This window comes from Neoarius graeffei, chromosome 13 (assembly GCF_027579695.1).
Source record: "Neoarius graeffei isolate fNeoGra1 chromosome 13, fNeoGra1.pri, whole genome shotgun sequence".
Classification (NCBI taxonomy): domain Eukaryota; kingdom Metazoa; phylum Chordata; class Actinopteri; order Siluriformes; family Ariidae; genus Neoarius; species Neoarius graeffei.
The window spans coordinates 60,674,111-60,696,877 of NC_083581.1; the positions used below are offsets into that span (position 1 = coordinate 60,674,111).

General features: G+C 40.9%; 1 protein-coding gene across 3 annotated transcripts in view; it reads left to right on the top strand.

Annotated features, from left to right (window-relative positions):
- The first annotated feature begins 875 nt into the window (after positions 1-875).
- arhgef10lb (Rho guanine nucleotide exchange factor (GEF) 10-like b) overlaps positions 876-22,767 on the top strand; it is an 86,628-nt gene continuing 64,736 nt past the window's right edge. For 2 of the 3 annotated variants that reach the window (XM_060938247.1, XM_060938248.1), the window contains exons 1-2: positions 876-1,248; positions 15,003-15,068. In XM_060938247.1, coding sequence (XP_060794230.1) covers positions 15,032-15,068 — 37 coding nt within the window. In that variant the 5' untranslated portion in view covers positions 876-1,248; positions 15,003-15,031. The remainder of the gene's footprint in view (positions 1,249-15,002; positions 15,069-22,767) is intronic. The other variant, XM_060938246.1, reaches the window with a different exon arrangement.

Sequence of the window (22,767 nt, forward strand, 5' to 3'; positions counted from 1 at the left end):
ACATTGAAACATTTAATTTCATTATTTTAAGCCATTTTTGGTCTCCAGCATTTCTTTACACGTGACTAAGACTTTTACACAGTACCATGTATCCACAAAATAGCCAGATGTTTACTCTAACCTTCTAGTAAGAATGATTTTTGTATGATTGGAGAGAAATGTAATAAGCAATGAGCTGTTTTAACTTCAGCAGAAGACACTTGTAATGTTCTTCTTAATCTCTTAACTGCTACATTTTCTGCTTGTTTCTGTCCATTTGGCCAGAGAGAGAGACATTCATATCGGTTTCCAAATGTGGATTTTGGATGGAAACTTGAAACAGCCCTTTCTGAAATCGTCAAATCTCTTAAACTCCCTCCCCTTACGCTCCCACATCCTAGTGCATTTCTGTCAGAGTAACAATGAAGCATTACTCTTTTCAGCTTGAAACATACTTTACATTCATCCCAGAGCAAGACTGTTTTCTGGTTTCTGATAAACACCGTGTACAATAGATTAAGTGGACAATAGATTAATACTCCCTGGTCCTGTTATTTGCCAATTGTTTGTTGAGCTTTCAGAGTAATGACTAACAGACATTTGTTTTCATGACATCCAGTTGTGGTATTAATGTTTGTGCAACATGAGTTGCTGTGCAGATGTTGTAATACCAAAAGCATGTCTAACTGGTCATTCTCTCCCTTTCTTCCCTCTTTTTTTCCCCTTCATACAAGGCTTCGCGTTTTCCCATACCTACCCCCCATAGCTCTCTGACCCAACCTTCAAGTCTCAAAAATGATCCTGGAAGGCGATTGGTCAGGATCTGAGCCTGCTGATGTGCTATTGGCTGCTGGAGGTTTTGGAGTATTTGGGTCTATTGATGTGCTGCAGGGGGAGGGAGGACAAGAGGGAGGCAACAGAGAGGAAAGGAAAGGAACAGGGAGGGATAGAGGAAAAGAACCGAAGGGAAGAACCTCTTGTTCTCTTCTACGTGTAAGCGTGACAGTTCTCGTGGAAGGGTCTCCAGGAGTCAGGCCTTGTGGGAAAGCAAACAATGGTGAACATCTCGCCTCGCCATCACTGACTGCTAGAAGAGAGGCGCTGGATCTTCAAGCACAGGATGACTGAGAGCTGCACTGCGCCAAAGTGGGAGCAGATCTGACAATGGAGTATTTTTAAAAGCCTGGGAAAAAGCAGAGGGAGGATTTTAGAGTTGGAAAACCAAGGGCGGCAACATTGTGGGTTGTGAGTCTAGCTTTGGAATAAAAGGTAGGAATCCATGTGTATGTTCATGTATCGTGTATCACTCTCTTTCTCCATTAGCACAAAGCAACAAAGCTTGGACGATGATGAGCATGAAAAAGGCAAATCCATTATCACTATTTGATCAATAGATTAATAGATCACTTCAGGATTTCAGCATTGGGATTTCTGATAGCCTGTTTGAAGATGCACAAACAATAGTGAACACAGTTGTTTTTAGGTGGAAGATGTTCACTAGGACTGAACTGAAAGGTGAATATTAGTCATACAAGCTGATAACAGAGAAACAGATACAGATATTAAACTGTAAATGAACAACTCATACGTTTTGTCGTGTCTACTGACCCATTATACTTAGTTTTATCTTTAAAACAGCTCAGAACATTGTTTCCTACAATGTTTTCCACTACATACGACCAATACAGTGCTGCTTATATGTTTTAATCCCCATAGCATGTGTCATTAAAACACCCAAGAGATTAAGATAACAATTTTTTAAAATCTAAGTTTATACTTCTCATCCTTGCAACAGATGTAAAGTATGTAATAAACAAAAAAAGTTCTTGTCTGTGGGTTGAAGTTTTTCAGGATACTGTCTTTTTTTAAGGTCCGGTATTGCACAAGTTTTATTACACTTTTATTATAGCAAAGTTCCTGACAGCAATCTGTTCTGTCTCATGTTGAATGTCAACATAATTTGGTCTGTAATTCATTACCGTATTTTGTATAGAAAACGACTGGCATATAAGACACAGTAAATCAAGTCTATAAATTGAGGAAAAGTTGCACAAAGATATTTGAAGACATAGAGGCCAATCAGTTCTGTTTCGAAACCGTTCGACAAAAAAAAAAAGAAGTAAAACTGATTCAAATGAAACCAGATCAAGATCCAGAAGAAGAAAAATATCAGACACCACTGCTAGAAAAAAAAGATTCAAAAGAAAATCTATTGATTCTATAAATCTAATATATAAGGATGTAGCTTACCTAAACAAAAACAAAATCATAAAAATATAAAAACAGATTTGGTTGCCATGACAAAATAAATCCCTTTGGAGATATATATAAATTTTTTTAAATAGCATGCGTAAGCTTCATTTGGTCTGATGAGACAAAAACTGAACGTTTTGCTCCTAAGCAGAAATGCTTGCTATGTTTGGAGAGTCAACAAGGCCAATGAAGAGAAACATGCTGCTATCTCTTCTGTGGAAGTGACGCTCCGTCAGAGCTCCAGCAGGACAGGAAGTTTGATCAAAATCAGAGCCAAGATTAATGTAGCAGGTTTTCAGAAAATTTATGCAGAACCATGGCCTTACTTTTTGTTTATAAATGCCTTGAGACCTCAAGAATGGCACAGGAATAGTTTTAAATGTTAACAATAGATCTAATATAGTAATTTTTATGATTAAAGTGATTCATATAGGTAGAGGTCTGAGTGAATGACCTTGACATCCGTGATGTCACACCAGGAAGTCTATCGGTCTCATCGCCATTTCCACTATACTAAAACACAGAGCTGACTGCAACTTCGAGCCTCCATTTTGAGCTAATTTATCACCATGCCATGCAGATGTGTTACTGGCGGGTGCAGCAACACGACAGAAGGTGGATTTACGTTGCATTCATGGCCCAAGAAGGTTCAAACTGCAAAGATTTGGACGTGTTTTGCGAGAAGTTCACAGGCACATTGGGTGGCTACGAAGTGGTCTCTCCTCTGCTCCGCACATTTTACTGAAGACTCGTATGAGACCTCTGATCTGTTGAGAAGCATTGGCTATAAGCCCGTACTGAAAGAGGGTGCAGTAGCAACAATTAAAGGAAAAGAAAACTACAAGAAAAGGAAAGCAAGTTCAGTTGCACCAGTTCTCCTGGAGTGTGAGCCAAGGGTTGTTGCTAAAACCCGGGACAGAATGGGACATATTATCGCTCAAGCAGTGACCTCCTCACGGTTGTTGCTAAAACCGGTGACGTTCCATTTCATCCCGGGTTTTAGTAATTGCCTGAGCTGAGCAGTAATGGCGGAGTACTCAGTATGGAGAGAATGAATGGATCAGCTGTCTTATTTTTAAACTGGATATTGCTGCCATCTCGCCGTTACGTGGAAGATGCGAATGAACGGAGAACTGAACGAACAACTGAAAGTCAGATTGTTTCAAAACAATTGGCCACAAAGTCGGCCTTCAAGAAGTGAGAACACAGACGGGTAAGCTGCGACTCTCATTAGGATAAAAAAAACAACAAAAACGCGTTGTTTACCTGCATTTAGATTAATACATGTAACTTGTATTGTGTGTTTAAGTTACCGGTATAAGATTATTTAATTTGCTTCAGAATGTGATTGTCCCAGTTCATCTGATTATTTAATTAGCCTTTTACGTTTTATCAGTGAAAATGCATGCATGTACATGTATGTTGCATAAGTTATAACACCTATCCTGTTTTAATGAGAGTCAACCCACAATCAATGAAGTCTTAGTTGAGCAAGTTGGTAACGGTATTTCTTACTTTCACCATAAATTTTTATTTATATGACTTTGGTCTATAGCTGTCAAAGGCCTCGGCCTTAAAACCGGTTCCTGCAGTGACGTCACGCACTCAGGGCTGGCTGGCTCAGCGGGGCAGCTCGAATGCTAACTTTGCGGTCGATTTTAACTCTCAAATATATATATATTTTTACTCCCATTTATGCAGCATACAAGAATCAAGGATGGAGATACTATCTACTCAGAAATGTATTTAAAAATAAAGGTTCTGCATAAAATCTGCATGCATTACTGTGGGAGAAGCAAATATTTTGCATGAGGGAACCATAATGTTCCGAACGAATTTGTGTGAATCGGTTCACATTGGTGAAAACCCAGGTGTATAAATATATGAGCAGTGCTGTGAGTGGAAAACATATCTTTTGTAAGACATAAAAAGTTAAAATCAGAACCGTTTTGAGTTATAAATATTTGAAAGTCATAAATTAAACAGTTTATCCGAGGGAGCAAAAACCATTGCAGTTTGGCACATGTTGCACGATGGGAAAAAAAGGGAATATTGAGGAGAGAGAAAGGAGTGCTCTTAGGGAGTAAATGTGTGTGGAGGTGCAGATGTTTCACTCATTGTATCTGTGGTCAAGGCAATCCCTGCGTTATTTATGTCGCATTCGAACTGTGTCTCTATGACGATAACTGTTTAAACACTCTGACTCTTGTTACAGCTTTTGCCTCTCACAGCTGACACGTGACCAGCTCTTTGCAGAATCTCTTCTCTCTCTCTGTCTCTCTCTCTTTTTTTTGCCATAAATTGCAAGTGTAGACTATATGGTACACTGTGTCAGTTGTTCCTAAAGAATCTTAAAATAAATGGTGCTTGCTTTTTATGGGAACACAAGACTATTGCCAAATTCATCCTCTTTGAAAAATCAACCACCATTTGCTCGTCCACATTTCTCTTTCTTACACCATATCTGCCCATCACATCCTCATCTCTTCTGTTTCCCTTGCCAACATGTCTGTTGAAATCTGCTCCTATCAGCACGCGCTCCTCCCTCGGTATACTTTCTACCACTTCATCCATCTTTTCCCAGAAAGACTCTTTCTCTTCATTCTCACATCCAACCTGTGGGGCATACGCACACACAACATTGATTACCACTCCTTGAATCTCCAACTTCATGCCTATCACTCTATCTGACACCCTCTTCACATCAATCACACTGTTGACCAACTCTCCCCTCAAAACAACACCAAGACCATTTCTCTTTCCATCGACTCCATAATAAAACAACTTGCATCCATCTCCAATGTTCTTGGCCTTGCTTCCTTTCCACCTCGTCTCCTGCACACACAAAATGTCCAACTTCCTTCTTTCCATCATACCTGCTAACTCTCTCGCTCTGCTAGTCAATGTTCCCACATTCAGTGTTCCTACCCTCGATTCTAAGCGCCTTCCCTTCCATCTTTCACGCTCTCTCCTAACACGCCTCCCCTTCTCCGTTTTGGCGTAACAGTAGCCAAAAACATCCATGTGTTAGAATTATTATAGTGTTATAATAAAGTAAATTATTGATTATTTTACTCTCGCAGCACATCAAAAATTTATGCCTCTTATACTACTGTGATTTGCCAGAGATTAAAACAAAAGGAAATTCCTCTGTCCTGTGGCAGCACAATTAAGCTACACCCACTCTACTGTAATATGTTTTAGTTTTAAAACGCATCTGTTTTGCTACGTTTACGCCCGGTGTTCACACTAAACCTAAAAAAACCCCTTTATTTATTTGTCACATGCACACTTCAAGCACAGTGAAATTCATCCTCTGCATTTAACCCATCTGAAGCGGTGAACACACGCACACACTCAGAGCGGATAGCCACACCAGAGCGCCCGGGGAGCAGTCAGGGGTCAGGTACCTTGCTCAAGGGCACCTCAGGGTACTCTGGGTTTTTTTTGTTTGTTTGTTTGTTTTATCTGTAACCGCTTATCCAACGCGGGGTCGCAGGGAGCAAGCTGGAGCCTATCGCAGCTGACCATGGGCGAGAGGCAGGGTATACCCTGGACAAGTCGCCAGCTCATCGCAGGACTGACACACACACACACACACACACACACACACACACACACACACACACAGGGACACAAACAACCATTCACACTCACGGTCAATTTAGAGCCACCAATTAACCTCACCTGCATATCTTTGGACTGTGGGAGGAAACCATTCAGACACAGGGAGAACATGCAAACTCCACACAGAAAGGCCCTCGTCGGCTGCTGGGTTAGGACCCAGAACCTTTTTTTGCTGTGAGGCACCACCGTGGCGCCTCTGGGGTTTTTAAAACCCCAAAAAATGGAGACTTTTTGAAACGTTGCTTGCCTCCTTTTAGTTTGAAAACTCTGGGGTAACGTTTTAGTCAGTGTTGTCGTCGAGTCACTAAACCTCAAGTCTAGGTCTAGTCTTGAGTCCCCAGTGTTCAAGTCTGAGTCCAGTCATTAAAGAAAATTTTGAGTCCGAGAACAAGACTCCTCCTGCACCATTTGACGGTGGCTGTTGCTGCCTTTATGTGAAACCGTCTCTGCTACCGTGTTGGACTAACGTTACTGCTCGACTGCCCCATTTTAGTTAACAGGCTACAGATAAAAAGCTTGTTCATCGCTCAGCAAGCCCCGCCCACTATCAACAGGGCAAACAACATGAGAGAGGGTTAACACTAGCTAGTTCATCGGTCAGCAAGCCCTGCTATCAACAGAGCAATGAACATAGCGTGTCACTTCCTTCTCTGGGTGGAGTCTTACCAAATGACGATTGAAGTTCGAGGTTGTCCCCGTCGTCTCCTCGATAGTTCTTCTACATATGGAACACATAACAGTGCATTTTTTCCCACTGCACGAGAAGTCTGTGTAGGCAAAGCGGACAATCCTAGAGGCTTCTCTCCAGGCATTTTAGCGTCATTAACGTTAGTTTGTTCCTGAACACGATGTATGAACAGGTGAATGTGCATTCTTTTGCACGAAATTAGTACAAAAATTAATATAGATATAAATATCTCATGCCAAACATCTCATGGCATGTTACAAAAAAAAGAAGAAAAAAATCTGAGTCCTCATCTCCAATTTACAAGTCCAAATGCAGTTAATACACGAGTCCGAGTCATCAGTACTCAAGTCCAAGTCAAGTCACGTCACGTGTCCTTAAAATTAGGGCATGAGTCGGACTCGAGTACTGCAAGCCTGGTTTTAGTGTAGATGGGCGAAAACGGAGACGTTTGAAAACGATAACACAGACACCTATATGGGTGGCATGGTGGTGTAGTGGTTAGCACTGTCGCCTCACAGCAAGAAGGTTCTGGGTTTGAACCCAGCGGCCAACAGTAGTCTTTCTATGTGGAGTTTGCATGTTCTTCTCGTGTCTGTGTGGGTTTCCTCCGGGTACGCCGGTTTCCCCCACAGTCCAAAGACATGCAGTTAGGTTAACTGGCTATTCTAAATTGTCCATAGGTGTGAATAGTTATTTCCCAAGCCCAGAAATAGGTGGCTTGTGGTAGGAAGGGCATCTGGCGTAAAACTATGCTCCAGTTAATTAATTGGATCAATAGGTTCCACATGCCAGCGATCCCACACACATAACTGGGACAAGCTGGAAGAAGTGAGTGAACACAGACACCTACATTCACTTCCATGATTTATCACACTCTTATCATGTGAACCTTTTCTGGGAGAAAAGAAACGGCATCAGCTGTTTATACAGGTACACACAAGCCCAGTGTTCATGAATGTTTATGTAATACAGGTAGTCATCGACTTACGACTGCGTTTGGTTATGACTAACCGGTCGTAAACCGATCTGGTCGTAAGTCGGCCTATGTTAAATGAACGTAAGTATATTGTGATGTGTAATGATATTGTAATCATCTTAAAGTCTTATTTGATCAACATTTTCTTATTTCATTACCTTGGCTCATTATTTGGTTTAAGTCAAACACTGCATACTACACTGCGTACAGTACAATTCGTTTAATATGTGCAAAACAAAAAATACGAAATACAGGTGTGAAAAATAGAAAACGTTTTAGTTTGAAACATACCAAAATACAAATGTAAAACATAGCAAAATACAAAATTTAGTGACCGCTGGCATCACTGGTGCTTGGCTGTGGGTCGTCTACGTCATTATCAGCTGTTGCAGCGCTCGGGCTGGCGGGAGCATTTGCTCGTTTCATAAACCAGGAGCTGGGCGGAAACTGTATGACGGAGTGCGCGAGGGCGCGCAAGAGAGACTGCGCATGTGCCTGGAGCTGGGGCAGAAACTGTTGTATGCGGTGAGAGGCGCTGCCGGGAGCTGGGGCAGAAACTGTCGTACGCTCAGCTAGCTCAGCTGGGAAACACTTGCCAGTCATAAACAGACGGTCGTAAAGTCGATCGGTCGTAAGTCGCATAGGTCGTAAGTCGACGACTACCTGTACATGTTTTCAGGTGTGTTAGTATGGAAGGAGATTATTTCTGATATGGGGCTAAAATTCTTGTCTGGACAGAGATCATTTTCATTTTAAACCCCATTTAAAAAATCAAACGTATGTGTGTGGACGTAGCCTTTTATTTAGTATTTACTGTTTTATGATCTCAAACGCATTAAGAAGGCAAGAAATTGAAAAGCATTCCAGGTGACTACCTCATGAAGCTGGTTAAGATAATGCCAGTAGTGTGCAAAGCGTCATCAAGGTAAATGGTGGCTACTTTGAAGGATCTAAAATATGAAACATTTTGGGTTTTTTGATACTTTTTTTGTTTACCACATAATTCCATATACGTTCCATGTGTTATTTCATAGTTTTGACGTCTTCAGTGTTGTTCTACAATGTAGAAAATACTCAAAATACAGAAAAAGCTATGAATGGGTCAGTGTGTCCAAATGTTTGACTGCTACTGTAGAATCTTTATAGGGCAAAGAAAGATAACACATGTACAGGATATCATTGTTGAAAGGTATTGATCAAGCAAGGGTTACAAAAGAATTTCCAAATCATCAGATGTGTCATGGAATGCTCTTAAAGCCACCATCAACGAAAAATGGGGCACCACAGTTACATTACCAAGAACAGGAAGTCCCTCCAAAATTGACCAAAGGACAAGACGAAAACTTATCAGAAAGGCTATCATGTGACGTACAGCATCATTAAAACAGCTTCAAGAATATCTAGCAAGTACTGGTCACTTCCTGCATCAATCTCATATTCTTCACATGTCTGGGCTATGGATTAGGGTGGCTAGATGGAAGCCCTTTCTTAGGAGGGGAAAAAAAATCCATGCCTGAATCAGTTTTACCAAAATATACAATCACCCCACACCATGTGGCAAAATAAGTAAAAACTTTTTTGGGCGTAATTCCAAAAGATGTATTTGGTGCAGGCGGCACGATGGTGTAGTGGTTAGCACTGTTGCCTCACAGCAAGAAGGTTCTGGGTTCGAGCCCAGTGGCCGACAGGGGCCTTTCTGTGTGGAGTATGCATGTTCTCCCTGTGTCTGCGTGGGTTTCCTCTGGGTGCTCCAGTTTCCCCCACAGTCCAAAGACACACAGGTTAGGCTAATTGGAGGCTCTAAATTGACCGTAGGTGTGAGTGTGAATGGTTGTTTGTTTCTGTGTCAGCCCTGTAACTTATCCAGGGTGTACCCCGCCTCTTGCCTATAGTCAGCTGGGATAGGCTCCAGCTTGCCTGCAACCCTGTAGAACAGGATAAGCGGCTACAGATAATGGATGGATGGATGTGGTACAGGCTTGTTTTTTTTTTCCCCCACTGCCATATTCTAATTAGGACCTCGGAGATACATTCTCATCTCATCTCACCTCATTATCTCTAGCCGCTTTATCCTTCTACAGGGTCGCAGGCAAGCTGGAGCCTATCCCAGCTGACTACGGGCGAAAGGCGGGGTACACCCTGAACAAGTCGCCAGGTCATCACAGGACTGACACATAGACACAGACAACCATTCACACTCACATTCACACCTACGGTCAATTTAGAGTCACCAGTTAACCTAACCTGCATGTCTTTGGACTGTGGGGGAAACCGGAGCACCTGGAGGAAACCCACGCGGACACGGGGAGAACATGCAAACTCCACACAGAAAAGCCCTCGCCGGCCCCGGGGCTCGAACCCAGGACCTTCTTGCTGTGAGGCAACAGCGCTAACCACTACACCACCGTGCCGCCAGATACATTCTCCAAGGTCCTAATTATGCCGCTTTTCCACTACCAACGCGGCTGAGTTGGGCTGAGCCGTGCGGTGCTGAGTTGGGCTGAGTCGAGCTGAGTGGGGGTGTTGGAGTTGCATTTCGACTACAACCGCGCTGAACCATGCTGGCTGGAAGTGGGTGGACACATTGGGTGGAGTTAGCGAAAGTGGGTGGACGTCACGTGATGTCGTTAGGCGGCGCAAACAGTGACATCAGTGACCTTTTAAGCGGTAGTCTCACGACCCGAATAGTAAACAATAAACATGGAGGACATAGAGTCGTTAGTGTTGCTGGTCTTGGTGCTGTGGCTTGTTGTCACCGACAACGCCAACAGATACTGGCAAGAGCGTATAGATGAGGCGAGGCGCATAAGGCTTCAGAAATTCTCGTAATTCGTAATTATTCTTCTTCCAGGTTTATGGTGTTTACAGATCCCAGCGTGCTCGCGGGGCGTGTGTGGGCATGTGAGGACACTCCTCCTCACCAATCAGTGCACAGGGGAGTGTTTCCTCACGCCCCTAGCCCCACTCGGCTCGGTTTGGCTCGCTTCAGCCCCACTCCAAAACCGTGCGACGTTTGGGTGCTGAGTAGGGCTGAAGCGAGCTGAGTTGTGCTGCTCTGAGGTAGTCGAAACGCAAGCCGTGTCGGGCTGAAGTGAGCTGAAAAAGGGTAGTGGAAAAGGGCCATTAGTGTCAATTCTTTATCCAATGAATAGGCTCCATCTTGCCCACGACCCTGAACAGGATAAGCGGTTACAGATAATGGATGGATGGATGGTATTTGGTGCAAAAACAAGACAGCTTTTCATCCAAAGAAAACTATACCCACGGTGAAGCATGGTGTTGGCAGCATCATGCTATGAGCCTGCTTCTCTTTAGCTGGGATTAGGGCTGTAGTCAAGCTAGAGGGGGGCATGGATTGCTTCTGATTCCTATATAGTTTGATACAAAATCCGCAGGCCTCTGTTAGACAGGTGAGGATGAAGGAAAAAAAATTCAGCATGATACTGAGTGGAATAAAATTGCCAAATCAAGATGTACAAAGTTGGTAGATTGCTATCCAATAAGAGCGCTGTATTACAAGCAAGCGCTGCTTTAACAAAGTATTGGTTGGGGTGTGCAACCAAGTTATTGTAAGGATTTTTTTTTTCTAAATAATTTCTATTTTGCTCTATATTTTACTTGAATTTTGTCGGTTGCTTTATCACATTAAAGGTAGAAAAAGATCTGATATGACTGATCTCTCGTTTAATTTTTTACATCAGAAAATTCTGCAGCTTTAATAGGGATTTTAAACATCTTATTTGTATCCAGTGTAACTTGTATACAAAGTGCCATACATATTGTATAAACATCTTATAGACATATCAATATTTATACATTTTCTTTGTTAAATAATATTTTTTCTCCTGTTTATTATAAGCCTTAGATTATTCGCTCATCTGGCTGACAGGCGATGAGCTTATGCCGTTATGTGTTGTCCGTCGTCCGTTCGTCGTCGTCCAGATTTCACAAAAATCGCTTTGTCTCTCTCATTTCTTCACTGATTTTTATTCTTTTTGGCAGGAAGGTAGGTCTGCCTGGGGTGCACATGGCTTCTACCCAAATTTGCATAATCGCAAGTAATAATGAGGATATGGAGTAATTAATCCCTAACGAGCAGTTTCCACACAAATCGCTTCTTCTCCCTCAATTCTTCACTGATTTTGATTCTTTCTGGCATGAAGGTAGGGGTACCTAGGGTACATATAACTTCTACCCAGATTTGCTTAATTACAATTATTAATGAAGTTATGGACTAATTAATCCTTAATGAGGAGTTCAACAAAAATCGCTTCTTCTCAGTCAATTCCTTGCCATTATGGATTCTTTTTGGCAAATAGGTCGGTATTCCTAGTGTTTATATAGCCTCTATATATAGCTTGTGTATATAGCCTGCGCCATTTATTGTACAAGGTGGCCCACTTTAGATCATTCCTTCTGGACTAGACGGCGGCGGAGTGAGCTACGCCATCACTGACAGTCTCGTTGTAGTATGCACCATACAAATCCCAGTGAATGAGTTGTTACTATAGAAATGATAATGCTTTCGAGCAAGCATATTAATACAGTATAAACATATCAATTGAATTATGACCAGCACAACTGTTAAAGCGGGTGGCACGGTGGTGTAGTGGTTAGCGCTGTCGCCTCACAGCAAGAAGGTCCTGGGTTCGAGCCCCGTGGCCGGCGAGGGCCTTTCTGTGTGGAGTTTGCATGTTCTCCGCGTGGGTTTCCTCTGGGTGCTCCGGTTTCCCCCACAGTCCAAAGACATGCAGGTTAGGTTAACTGGTCGCTCTAAATTGACTGTAGGTGTGAATGGTTGTCTGTGTCTATGTGTCAGCCCTGTGATGACCTGGCGACTTGTCCAGGGTGTACCCCGCCTTTCGCCCGTAGTCAGCTGGGATAGGCTCCAGCTTGCCTGCGACCCTGTAGAACAGGATAAAGCGGCTACAGATAATGAGATGAGACAACTGTTAAAGCCATGCTGTTGATATGTTCTGACGAATCAGATTTGAGAGTTGAACAGTGTAATTATTATTAAGTACCACAGTAAAATGGAAGGTTACATACAGTGGATATAAAAAGTGTACACACCCCGTTAAAATGATAGATTTTTCTGATGTAAAAAAAAATGAGACCACGGTAAATAATTTCAAAACTTTTCCCACCTTTAATGTGACCTATAACCTGTACAATTCAACTGAAAAACAAACAAATCTGTTAGGGGGAGAAAACATAAAAAATAAAAAACGTACAATAAGCTGGTTGCATAAGTGTGCACACCCTTAAACTAATACTTTGTTGAAGCACCTTTTGATTTAATTACAGCATTCAGTCTTTTTGGCTTCACACCTGCCATCAATTAAAATGACTCTGATTAACCCCAAATAAAGTTCAGACATTTACTCAGTTGCATCCTCCAGCAAAAGCCAGGGTTCACAGAGAGCTTACAAAGCATCAGAGGGATCTCATTGTTGACAGGTATCAGTCAGGAGAAGGGAACAAAAACGTTTCCACGGCATTAGATATACCATGGAGCACAGGGAAGACAGTCATCAAGAAGTGGAGAAAATATGGGATAACAGTGACATTACAGAGAACTGGACATCCCTCCAAAATTGATGAAAAGACACGATGAAAACTGGTCAGGGAGGCTGCCAAGAGGCCTACAGCAACACTGAAGGAGCTGCAGGAATTTCTGGCAAGTACTGGTTGTGTACTACATGTGATAACAATCTCCTGTATTCTCCATATGTCTGGACTATGAGGTAGGGTCAAAGAAAAACATCCAGGCCCGGCTAAATTTTGCAAAAAAAAAACATCAACTCTCCCAAAAGCGTGTGGGAAAATGTGTTATGGTCTGATGAAACCAAGGTTGAACTTTTTGGCCACAATTCCAAAAGGTATGTTTGGCTCAAAAACAACACTGCACATCACCAAAAGAGCACCATACCCACGGTGAAGCATGGTGGTGGCAGCAGCATGTTTTGGGGTTGTTTTTCTTCAGCTGGAACAGGGGCTTTAGTCAAGGTGGAGGGAATTATGAACAGCTCTAAATACCAGTCAATTTTGGCCCAAAATCTTCAGGTGTCTGCTAGAAAGCTGAAGATGAAGAGGAAGTTCATCTTTCAGCACGACAATGACCCCAAAATAGTTTTGGAATGGCCCAGCCAGATCCCAGACCTAAATCCGATTGAAAATCTGTGGGGTGACCTGAAGAGGGCTGTGCACAAGAGATGCCCTCGCAATCTGACAGATTTGGAGCGCTTTTGCAAGGAAGAGTGGGCAAATATTGCCAAGTCTAGATATGGCAGGCTGATAGACTCCGACCCAAAAAGACTGAATGCTGCAATTAAATCAAAAGGTGCTTCAACAAAGCATTAGTTTTTTTAAAAGATTTTTGGGGGGCTTTTTTCACTTTTATTGGATAGGACAGTGTAGAGACAGGAAATGAGCAGGAGAGAGAGATGGGGAGGGATCAGGAAATGACCTCAGGTCGGAATCGAACCCGGGTCCCCAGATTTATGGTATGGCACCTTATCCACCTGAGCCACGACACCCCCAACAAAGCATTAGTTTAAGGGTGTACACACTCATGCAAGCAGCTTATTGTACATTTTTTATTTTTTATGTTTTCTTCCCCTAACAGATTTGTTTGTTTTTCAGTTGAATTGTACAGGTTATAGGTCACATTAAAGGTGGGAAAAGTTTTGAAATTATTTATCGTGGTCTCATTTTTTTTTTTTACATCAGAAAAACCTATCATTTTAACAGGGTGTGTACACTTTTTATATCCACTGTATATCACTGTGGGTCTATGGCCTCCCTATGTTTCTGCCTTTCTCTTGTATTATTTACGCTGACCTTTAGAGGATCCTGGGTTCAAATTGAAACTTGGGTATCTTTAACAAAAAAGAGCTTCCAGTAAGGAATTATGAACTCTTTAGGAAAATGAGGAAACAGAGTTTAAGGGTAATGTAGCACTGTACATGATTGATATGAGTAACAGAACTATTGGAGATGATTGAACTACGGTAGGTGGCAACTCCATAAGCTGTTATTCATGTTTCGGCTCTGCTCATTCCTTAAAGCTGAGTTGGTCTGGTTTTGAGTCATGCTGTTCGCCTTGCTGAGCGACTGCGGGAAGACCATGTCAGTTTAAAGCAAGCCTGGATTTGCCACGCAGCCCTGAGGAATTTTGCAGACTCGCACAGCACAATCGCTGTCAGAAATGCTCGTGTTGCCTCCTCCGGCTATTTTCTTCTTCTCATTGTCGTTTCCGTCTCTCTTTCACTTAAGTATGAAACCATCATAGATTATTGATCCCCTCTAGTCTAGAGTAGGTCTGTTCAGCTGGGTTTTATATTGCCATCAAGATGATGCTCCATTCAATTGCATGAAAAACTGAACAACAGTGATGTTGCAATCAGCTTGAATATGTACCTTTAATCACACAATGTGTCACCTTTTCCGTAATACAAGGCACTTCTTTTCATACAGGAAGGCAGATGTGACTACAGACTGAGCCCATGGCATCCCCGGAGTCCCTTGCCCCACAGCCTACAGGTGAATACAACTTTTTTTCTTTTGTTTAAACCTATTAACAATATTCTCAGTGTACACCATGTGCAGTGAATGTTAGACGATCTTAACAAGAGCTGCTTGCAGTCATTCTTACAGGATCAGTACAGAGCATAACTTGACCTGTAGCCTCCATGGAAGCTTTTCTGAGATGCGATTTGTCCATACTGCCACGTGGTTTAGTAAGGCTTGTGTGAATTTGGCTCAGGCAGTACAGTGTGACCGTTTTAATCTCTTTAGAGCACAATGTTGTCTTGAAGGCAGCTGACCATATGCTGTCTCCAAGAGATCCCTTCAAGTACACCATATGCCTTCTGCTCTTTATACACAAACACCTGTAGTCATGGAGATTGCTTACAAGAATACCTCGCTCAGATTTCTGATGTTGCCAAAAATCCACTTGGGTGCTGGTTCTAAGAGTTTAAACTGTTTCTTTTGGAAAGAACCTGATGAGGACAAGAGAGAAGGTAATGCTGTTTAGAACTTTTAAAACGGAGCAGTAAAGAAAAAAAACCCCTGGAGATCAGATAGGGTAATGTGTGTTCTGAGAGATTTTTGTGCTGAGTTCAGTGTTTGTGTTGTGTCCAACTGAATTTAATATATTACTCTGATTCATGGCTTGTTTATTCCACCCAACACCCTGGATGATTCAGGAGGGGCTTGGCTTTTTGAACATGAAAATGCATCCCTATTACATACAAGCTGTTATAGCTGTTTTAAAATTGCATTGTTGCTTGTTTCCATGTCTGTCACATGGTGTTGGAGTGTATTATTTTGAGCCAGTAGGTTATAATTATCCTTTGCTTTTGGTTTGGGCCTTTTGGTATTTGGTGTTAAGGAAACTCCAAGTTACCGTGGGATACAGCTTTTCCAGACCTACAGTTGTGGTCAGAAGTTTACATACAGTGACATGAATGTTATGGCAATATTTGGGCTTTCAGTAATTTCTTTGAACTGTTCTTTTTCTGTGGCAGAATGTACAGCATACATCTTTAATTAAAAAAAAAACTAGAATTTGGTGCACAAGTTTTAATTTTCTTTGGATTTTCTGAAATCAATACAGGGTCAAAATTATTCATACAGAGTCAAAAATATACATACAGCACACCTAATATTTAGGTAAAATTTCTCTTCGCAAGATTCACCTTGACCAAACATTTTTGTTTATCACAAACAAGCTTCTGGCAGAATTCTCATCTCATCTCATTATCTCTAGCCGCTTTATCCTTCTACAGGGTCGCAGGCAAGCTGGAGCCTATCCCAGCTGACTACGGGCAAAAGGCGGGGTACACCCTGGACAAGTCGCCAGGTCATCACAGGGCTGACACATAGACAACCATTCACAGTCAATTTAGAGTCACCAGTTAACCTAACCTGCATGTCTTTGGGGGAAACCGGAGCAAACCCACGCAGACAACATGCAAACTCCGCACAGAAAGGCCCTCGCCGGCCCCAGGGCTCGAACCCAGGACCTTCTTGCTGTGAGGCAACAGCGCTAACCACTACACCACCCTGCCACCTGGCAGAATTCTTGTTGGATATTTCATGACTCTTCATGGTAGAATTGGTAGAGTTCAATTAATTTTTTTTTTCTTGGCATGGACTCGACTTATAAGCACGATCTAGATATTTTTAATTGGGTTGAAGTCAGGACTTGCTTTAAGCTTAATGTTAGCCTGCTTTATCCTCCGCAACCAGCTCTGATGCGTGTTTGGGTTCATTGTCCTGTTGTAACTCCCAAGTCATGTTCAAGTTTCTGATGGTTTATGCTAAAGAATTCTGAGGTAGTCCTCCTTCTTCATTATTCCATCCATTTTGTGCAATGAACCAGTTCCACTGGCAGCAAAACAGCCCCAGAGCATGATGATCCTACCAACACCACCAGCTGGTACAGTGTCCCTCTGTACATGGTGGTCATTGTGGCCAAACAACTCAATCTTTGTCTCATGTGACCATTCGGCTATCCTCCAGAAGGCTTTTTCTTTGTCCGTGTAATCAGCTTCAAACTTTACTTAAGCTTGAAGGTGTCAGTTTTGGAGCAGGGGGTTATTTCTTGGATAGCAGCCTCTTAGTCCATGGTGATCTGAACTGTAGACAGTGATCCATCAGCTTCCAGTTCATGGCAGGGCTGTGCCATGGTGGTTCCCAGGTTGTTCCTGACCATCCAAACCAATTTCCTTTCAGCTGAGGGTGACAGTTTAGGTTTTCTTGAAGCAAAGTGGCTTTGGCAAAGTGACTACACCTCACAATAACTTGGATACAATTGTTTGAACTGAGCTTGGAATTTGCAGTTGTTTAGAAATGGCTCCAAGAGACATTCCGGAGTTGTGTACCTCTACGATCCTCTTTCTCAGATCTGCACTGAGCTCCTTGGACTTTCCCATTTTACTGTGTGTTGGTCAATCCAATGAGTGCTGTAAACAAACCCTTTTTATGAAGGCACAGAGAAGCTACCAGCTGTAGTCAATCATGATCACTAACAGGAAGTTAAGAGACATCGGCCTTGGCAAGATAAGAGACATTTTGGAAGTTTTAGCACCTCTGAATTAATAATCTAAGTGAGCGTATGTATATTTTTGACCCTGTATGTATAATTTTGACCCTGTGTTAATTTCAGAAAACCCAAAAAAATTACAATTTGTGCACCAAATTCTAGTGTTTTTTTTAAAGATGTATGCTGTACAATCATTCTGCCACAGAAAAAGAACAGTTCAAAGTAATTACTGAAAGCCCAAATATTGCCATGACATTCATATCCAAGATGACACTCATGTCACTGTATGTAAACTTCTGACCACAATTGGGTCATTCCGTGCCAACTCACCTAAGGGTCCCCACATCACCGTCTCAGATTTTGCTCAAAAAATTCTATAATCAAGAATCATATGTTTGTACCACACATGCAAAATATTAGCTCCCAATTCATTGTAGTTTTGGAACTACTGGCCTTTGAAATTTTGATGTCAAAATACCACATGACGAAATGGCTCTTTCCCCAACTTCAGAGACCCATAACTTTTTATTGCAGCTATCTAGACAGTTGTGTGTGCAGATTCTTACTGAATGATACCCACTCTTTTCAAATCTGTTGTCAGAAAGCCTCTGAAGGACATACGTTTTGCATAATGGGAAGCCAAAAATGACGTTTTGGCCAAAATCACAAAATTCATTAAAACTCTAGTGGGCATAGTAGAAATATGAAGCTAGTTAGATTTTTTTCCTCACTACATAGTATTTGTAGGGTTGTTATCTGTTCACAGAAACATATTTTGCCATGAAATTTCAATTCCTGAATTTACAAAAAAATTTTTAACATCTTACGTCCTTTCCGAGGGGGCTAAAATAGGGCATTTTCGCCATCTTATTTGGTCATGTGGCTAGGGGTTTAGGATCTTCAAATTTTTTGTGAAGATGCTCTCATATAAGATGTAACTACTCCCTGATTTTTTTAACAAACGCCCCTTGCTTCATATTTTAATAATTTTTTTTGTACATGGACAGTTTCATCATTTTTCACTTTTTTCCACATTCAGAACTCTGTAACTCTAAATTGGAAGATTCCTACTAGCAGCTATTTCAGATTTACATACACTGACACACAAATTTTCATATTTTAGTAGTTGTATGCCCAAGAAATTCATATTTTTCTTTCTATTGGGACCTAAAAACAGCTATTTGGCCAAAAATGACAAAAACGCTGGGCAGCTTTTAATAAACAAGGGAATAATAAAGGGGTGTTTTGCACACAAATTAAGGCTTATAAGAACCTAATCTAGGCATACACATTTCCTGAACAACTTTTTCTGTATTGTATATTATTTTTTGCAATTAGAAAATTTTAGGTATAATTGCAATTTTTGTTGAATATCCTTGGAAAATATAGAAAAATAACAAAATTCTGGAGTAGTATTTTTTATATACTTCAAGGTTGTGTAAGCACAAAACATTTAGCAATGAGGTTTTATTTACATATTAACACATTCAATGATCCATGATCATGATGTTGAAAAACATCACAAGATTTGTACATAATTTAAAGTCAAATATGGGCATCCGTGATAATGGGTAATTCATTCACAGGCAGTACAGTTTCATGTGATGTGCTAAGACACTCATAAACTGTCATCTAGTAGTACATAAGTTAAAACTTAAGTCTTTCACAAGTTTGAAGTCATCCTCTGTTAGTTGGTAATGGCGTCCCCCACTTTTTATGTTTGGGGCCTCTACCACACAAAGGACATGAAGCAAAGGCACCCAACATTCATCTTTCCTGCTTTGTGGTGGCCATGAGAATGTGTTGCCTCGTCCTTGTCTCATGAAATTGACATATGATTTCAAATAACAGGAATGTAAGACACATTTTTCAATTAAAAATCAACATTTACTAAGGATATCATTGCTTATATATATATATATATATATATATATATATATATATATATATATATATATATATATATATATATATATATATATAGATAGATAGATAGATAGATAGATAGAAAAAGTCACCACATCTTTAATTTATGAGGAAAATAGCCCATTCCCTCCAGAACTTGAAAAATATCAAGTCAACATTTTTGTCATTTTTGGCCAAATAGCTGTTTTTAGGTCCCAATAGAAAGAAAAATATGAATTTCTTGGGCAGACTACTACTAAAATATGAAAATTTGTATGTCAGTGTATGTAAATCTGAAATAGCTGCTAGTAGGAATTTTCCAATGTAGAGTTACAGAGTTCTGAATGTGGAAAAAAGTGAAAAATGATGAAACTGTCCATGTACAAAAAAAATTATTAAAATATGAAGCAAGGGGCGTTTGTTAAAAAAATCAGGGAGTAGTTACATCTTATATGAGAGCATCTTCACAAAAAACTAGAAGATCCTAAACCCCTAGCCACATTAACAAATAAGATGGCAAAAATGCCCTATTTTAGCCCCCTCGGAAAGGACGTAAGATGTTAAAAAATTTTTTAAAAATTCAGGAATATAATTTTCATCGCAAAATATGTTTCTGTGAACAGATAACAACCCTACAATTACTATGTAATGAGGAAAAAAATCTAACTAGTTTCATATTTCTACTAGGCCCCTTTGAGTTTTAATGAATTTTAAGCGATTTTGGCCAAAATGCCATTTTTGGCTTCCTATTATGCAAAAAGTATGTCCTTCAGAGGCTTTCTGGCAACAGATTTGAAAAGAGTGGGTATCATTCAGTAAGAATCTGCACACACAACTTTCTAGATAGCTGCAATAAAAAGTTATGGGTCTCTGAAGTTGGGGAAAGAGCCAATTTCGACATGTGGTGTTTTGACATCAATATTTCAAAGGCCTGTAGTTCCAAAACTACAACATAATTGGGGGCTAATATTTTGCATGTGTGGTACAAACATATGATTCTTGATTAGAGAATTTTTTGAGTAAAATCTGAGACGGTGATGTGGGGGAGTTCCTGAAATTTAGGTGAGTTGGCACGGAATGACCCAATTTGTGTATAATGATCCCAATAGTTATCATTATTAATTATTAGTTGTTATGCCAAGTCATTAAAATTAGTAAGCAGGGCAATGATTTGATGAGCCTGTTTTGTTTTTACATATAATGATTTGTTCTTCAGTTAGTAATGGCCAAAGAAGATATGACCTGTTTGTCCAGATGTAGTTTGGTTCTAAATGTTACACCACTGATGAAAGGATGGGCTTTTCATATTATAGACGATATGGCCAGAAGTTTGTGGACACGTGACCAAAACACTTATGTACAGTGGTGCTTGAAAGTTTGTGAACCCTTTAGAATTTTCTATATTTCTGCATAAATATGACCTAAAACATCATCAGATTTTCACACAAGTCCTAAAAGTAGATAAAGAGAACCCAGTTAAACAAATGAGACAAAAATATTATACTTGGTCATTTATTTATTGAGGAAAATGATCCAATATTACATATCTGTGAGTGGCAAAAGTATGTGAACCTTTGCTTTCAGTATCTGGTGTGACCCCCTTGTGCAGCAAAAACTGCAATTAAACGTTTCCGGTAACTGTTGATCAGTCCTGCACACCGGCTTGGAGGAATTTTAGCCCATTCCTCCATACAGAACAGCTTCAACTCTGGGATGTTGGTGGGTTTCCTCACATGAACTGCTCGCTTCAGGTCCTTCCACAACAGTTTGATTGGATTAAGGTCAGGACTTTGACTTGGCCATTCCAAAACATTAACTTTATTCTTCTTTAACCATTCTTTGGTAGAACGACTTGTGTGCTTAGGGTCATTGGCTTGCTGCATGACCCACCTTCTCTTGAGATTCAGTTCATGGACAGATGTCCTGACATTTTCCTTTAGAATTTGCTGGTATAATTCAGAATTCATTGTTCCATCAATGATGGCAAGCCGTCCTGGCCCAGATGCAGGAAAATAGGCCCAAACCACGATACTACCACCACCATGTTTCACAGATGGGATAAGGTTCTTATGCTGGAATGCAGTGTTTTCTTTTCTCCAAACATGATGCTTCTCATTTAAACCAAAAAGTTCTATTTTGGTCTCATCCATCCACAAAATATTTTTCCAATAGCCTTCTGGCTTGTCCACATGATCTTTAGCAAACTGCAGACAAGCAGCAATATTGTTTTTAGAGAGCAGTGGCTTTCTCCTTGCAACCCTGCCATGCACACCATTGTTGTTCGGTCTTATCCTGATGCTGGACTCATGAACATTAACATTAACCAATGTGAGAGAGGCCTTCAGTTGCTTAGAAGTTACCCTGGGGTCCTTTATGACCTGGCCGACTATTACACGCCTTGCTCTTGGAGTGATCTTTGTTGGTCGACCACTCCTGAGGAGGGTAACAATGGTCTTGAATTTCCTCCATTTGTACACAATCTGTCTGACTGTGGATTGGTGGAGTCCAAACTCTTTAGAGATGGCTTTGTAACCTTTTCCAGCCTGATGAACATCAACAACACTTTTTCTGAGGTCCTCAGAAATCTCCTTTGTTCGTGCCATGATCCACTTCCACAAATGTGTGTTGTGAAGATCAGACTTTGATAGATCCCTGTTCTTTAAATAAAACAGGGTGCCCACTCACACCTGATTGTCATCCCATTGATTGAAAACACCTGACTCTAATTTCACCTTCAAATTAACTGCTAATCCTAGAGGTTCACATACTTTTGCCACTCACAGATATGTAATATTGGATCATTTTCCTCAATAAAGAAATGACCAAGTATAATATTTTTGTCTCATTTGTTTAACTGGGTTCTCTTTATCTATTTTTAGGACTTGTGTGAAAATCTGAGGATGTTTTAGGTCATATTTTTGCAGAAATATAGAAAATTTTAAAGGGTTCACAAACTTTCAAGCACCACTGTACTTGTTGAAGATCCCATTCCAGACTTAGTTCTCTCTTTTCCATTATAATAACCTCTACTCTTCAGAGAAGGCTTTCTACTAGATTTTGGAGCATGGCTGTAGTGATTTGTGCACATTTAGCCACAAGAGCATTAGTGAAGTCAGGTTCACCGATGTTGGACAAGAAGGCCTGGGGTGCAGTCAGTGTTCCAGTTTCTCTCAAAAAGTGTTCAGTGGGGTTGAGGTCAGGGCTCTGTTCAGGCCATTTGAGTTCCTCCGCTCCAACCTTGGCAAACCATGTCTTCATGGATCTCACTTTGTGCACAGGGGCATT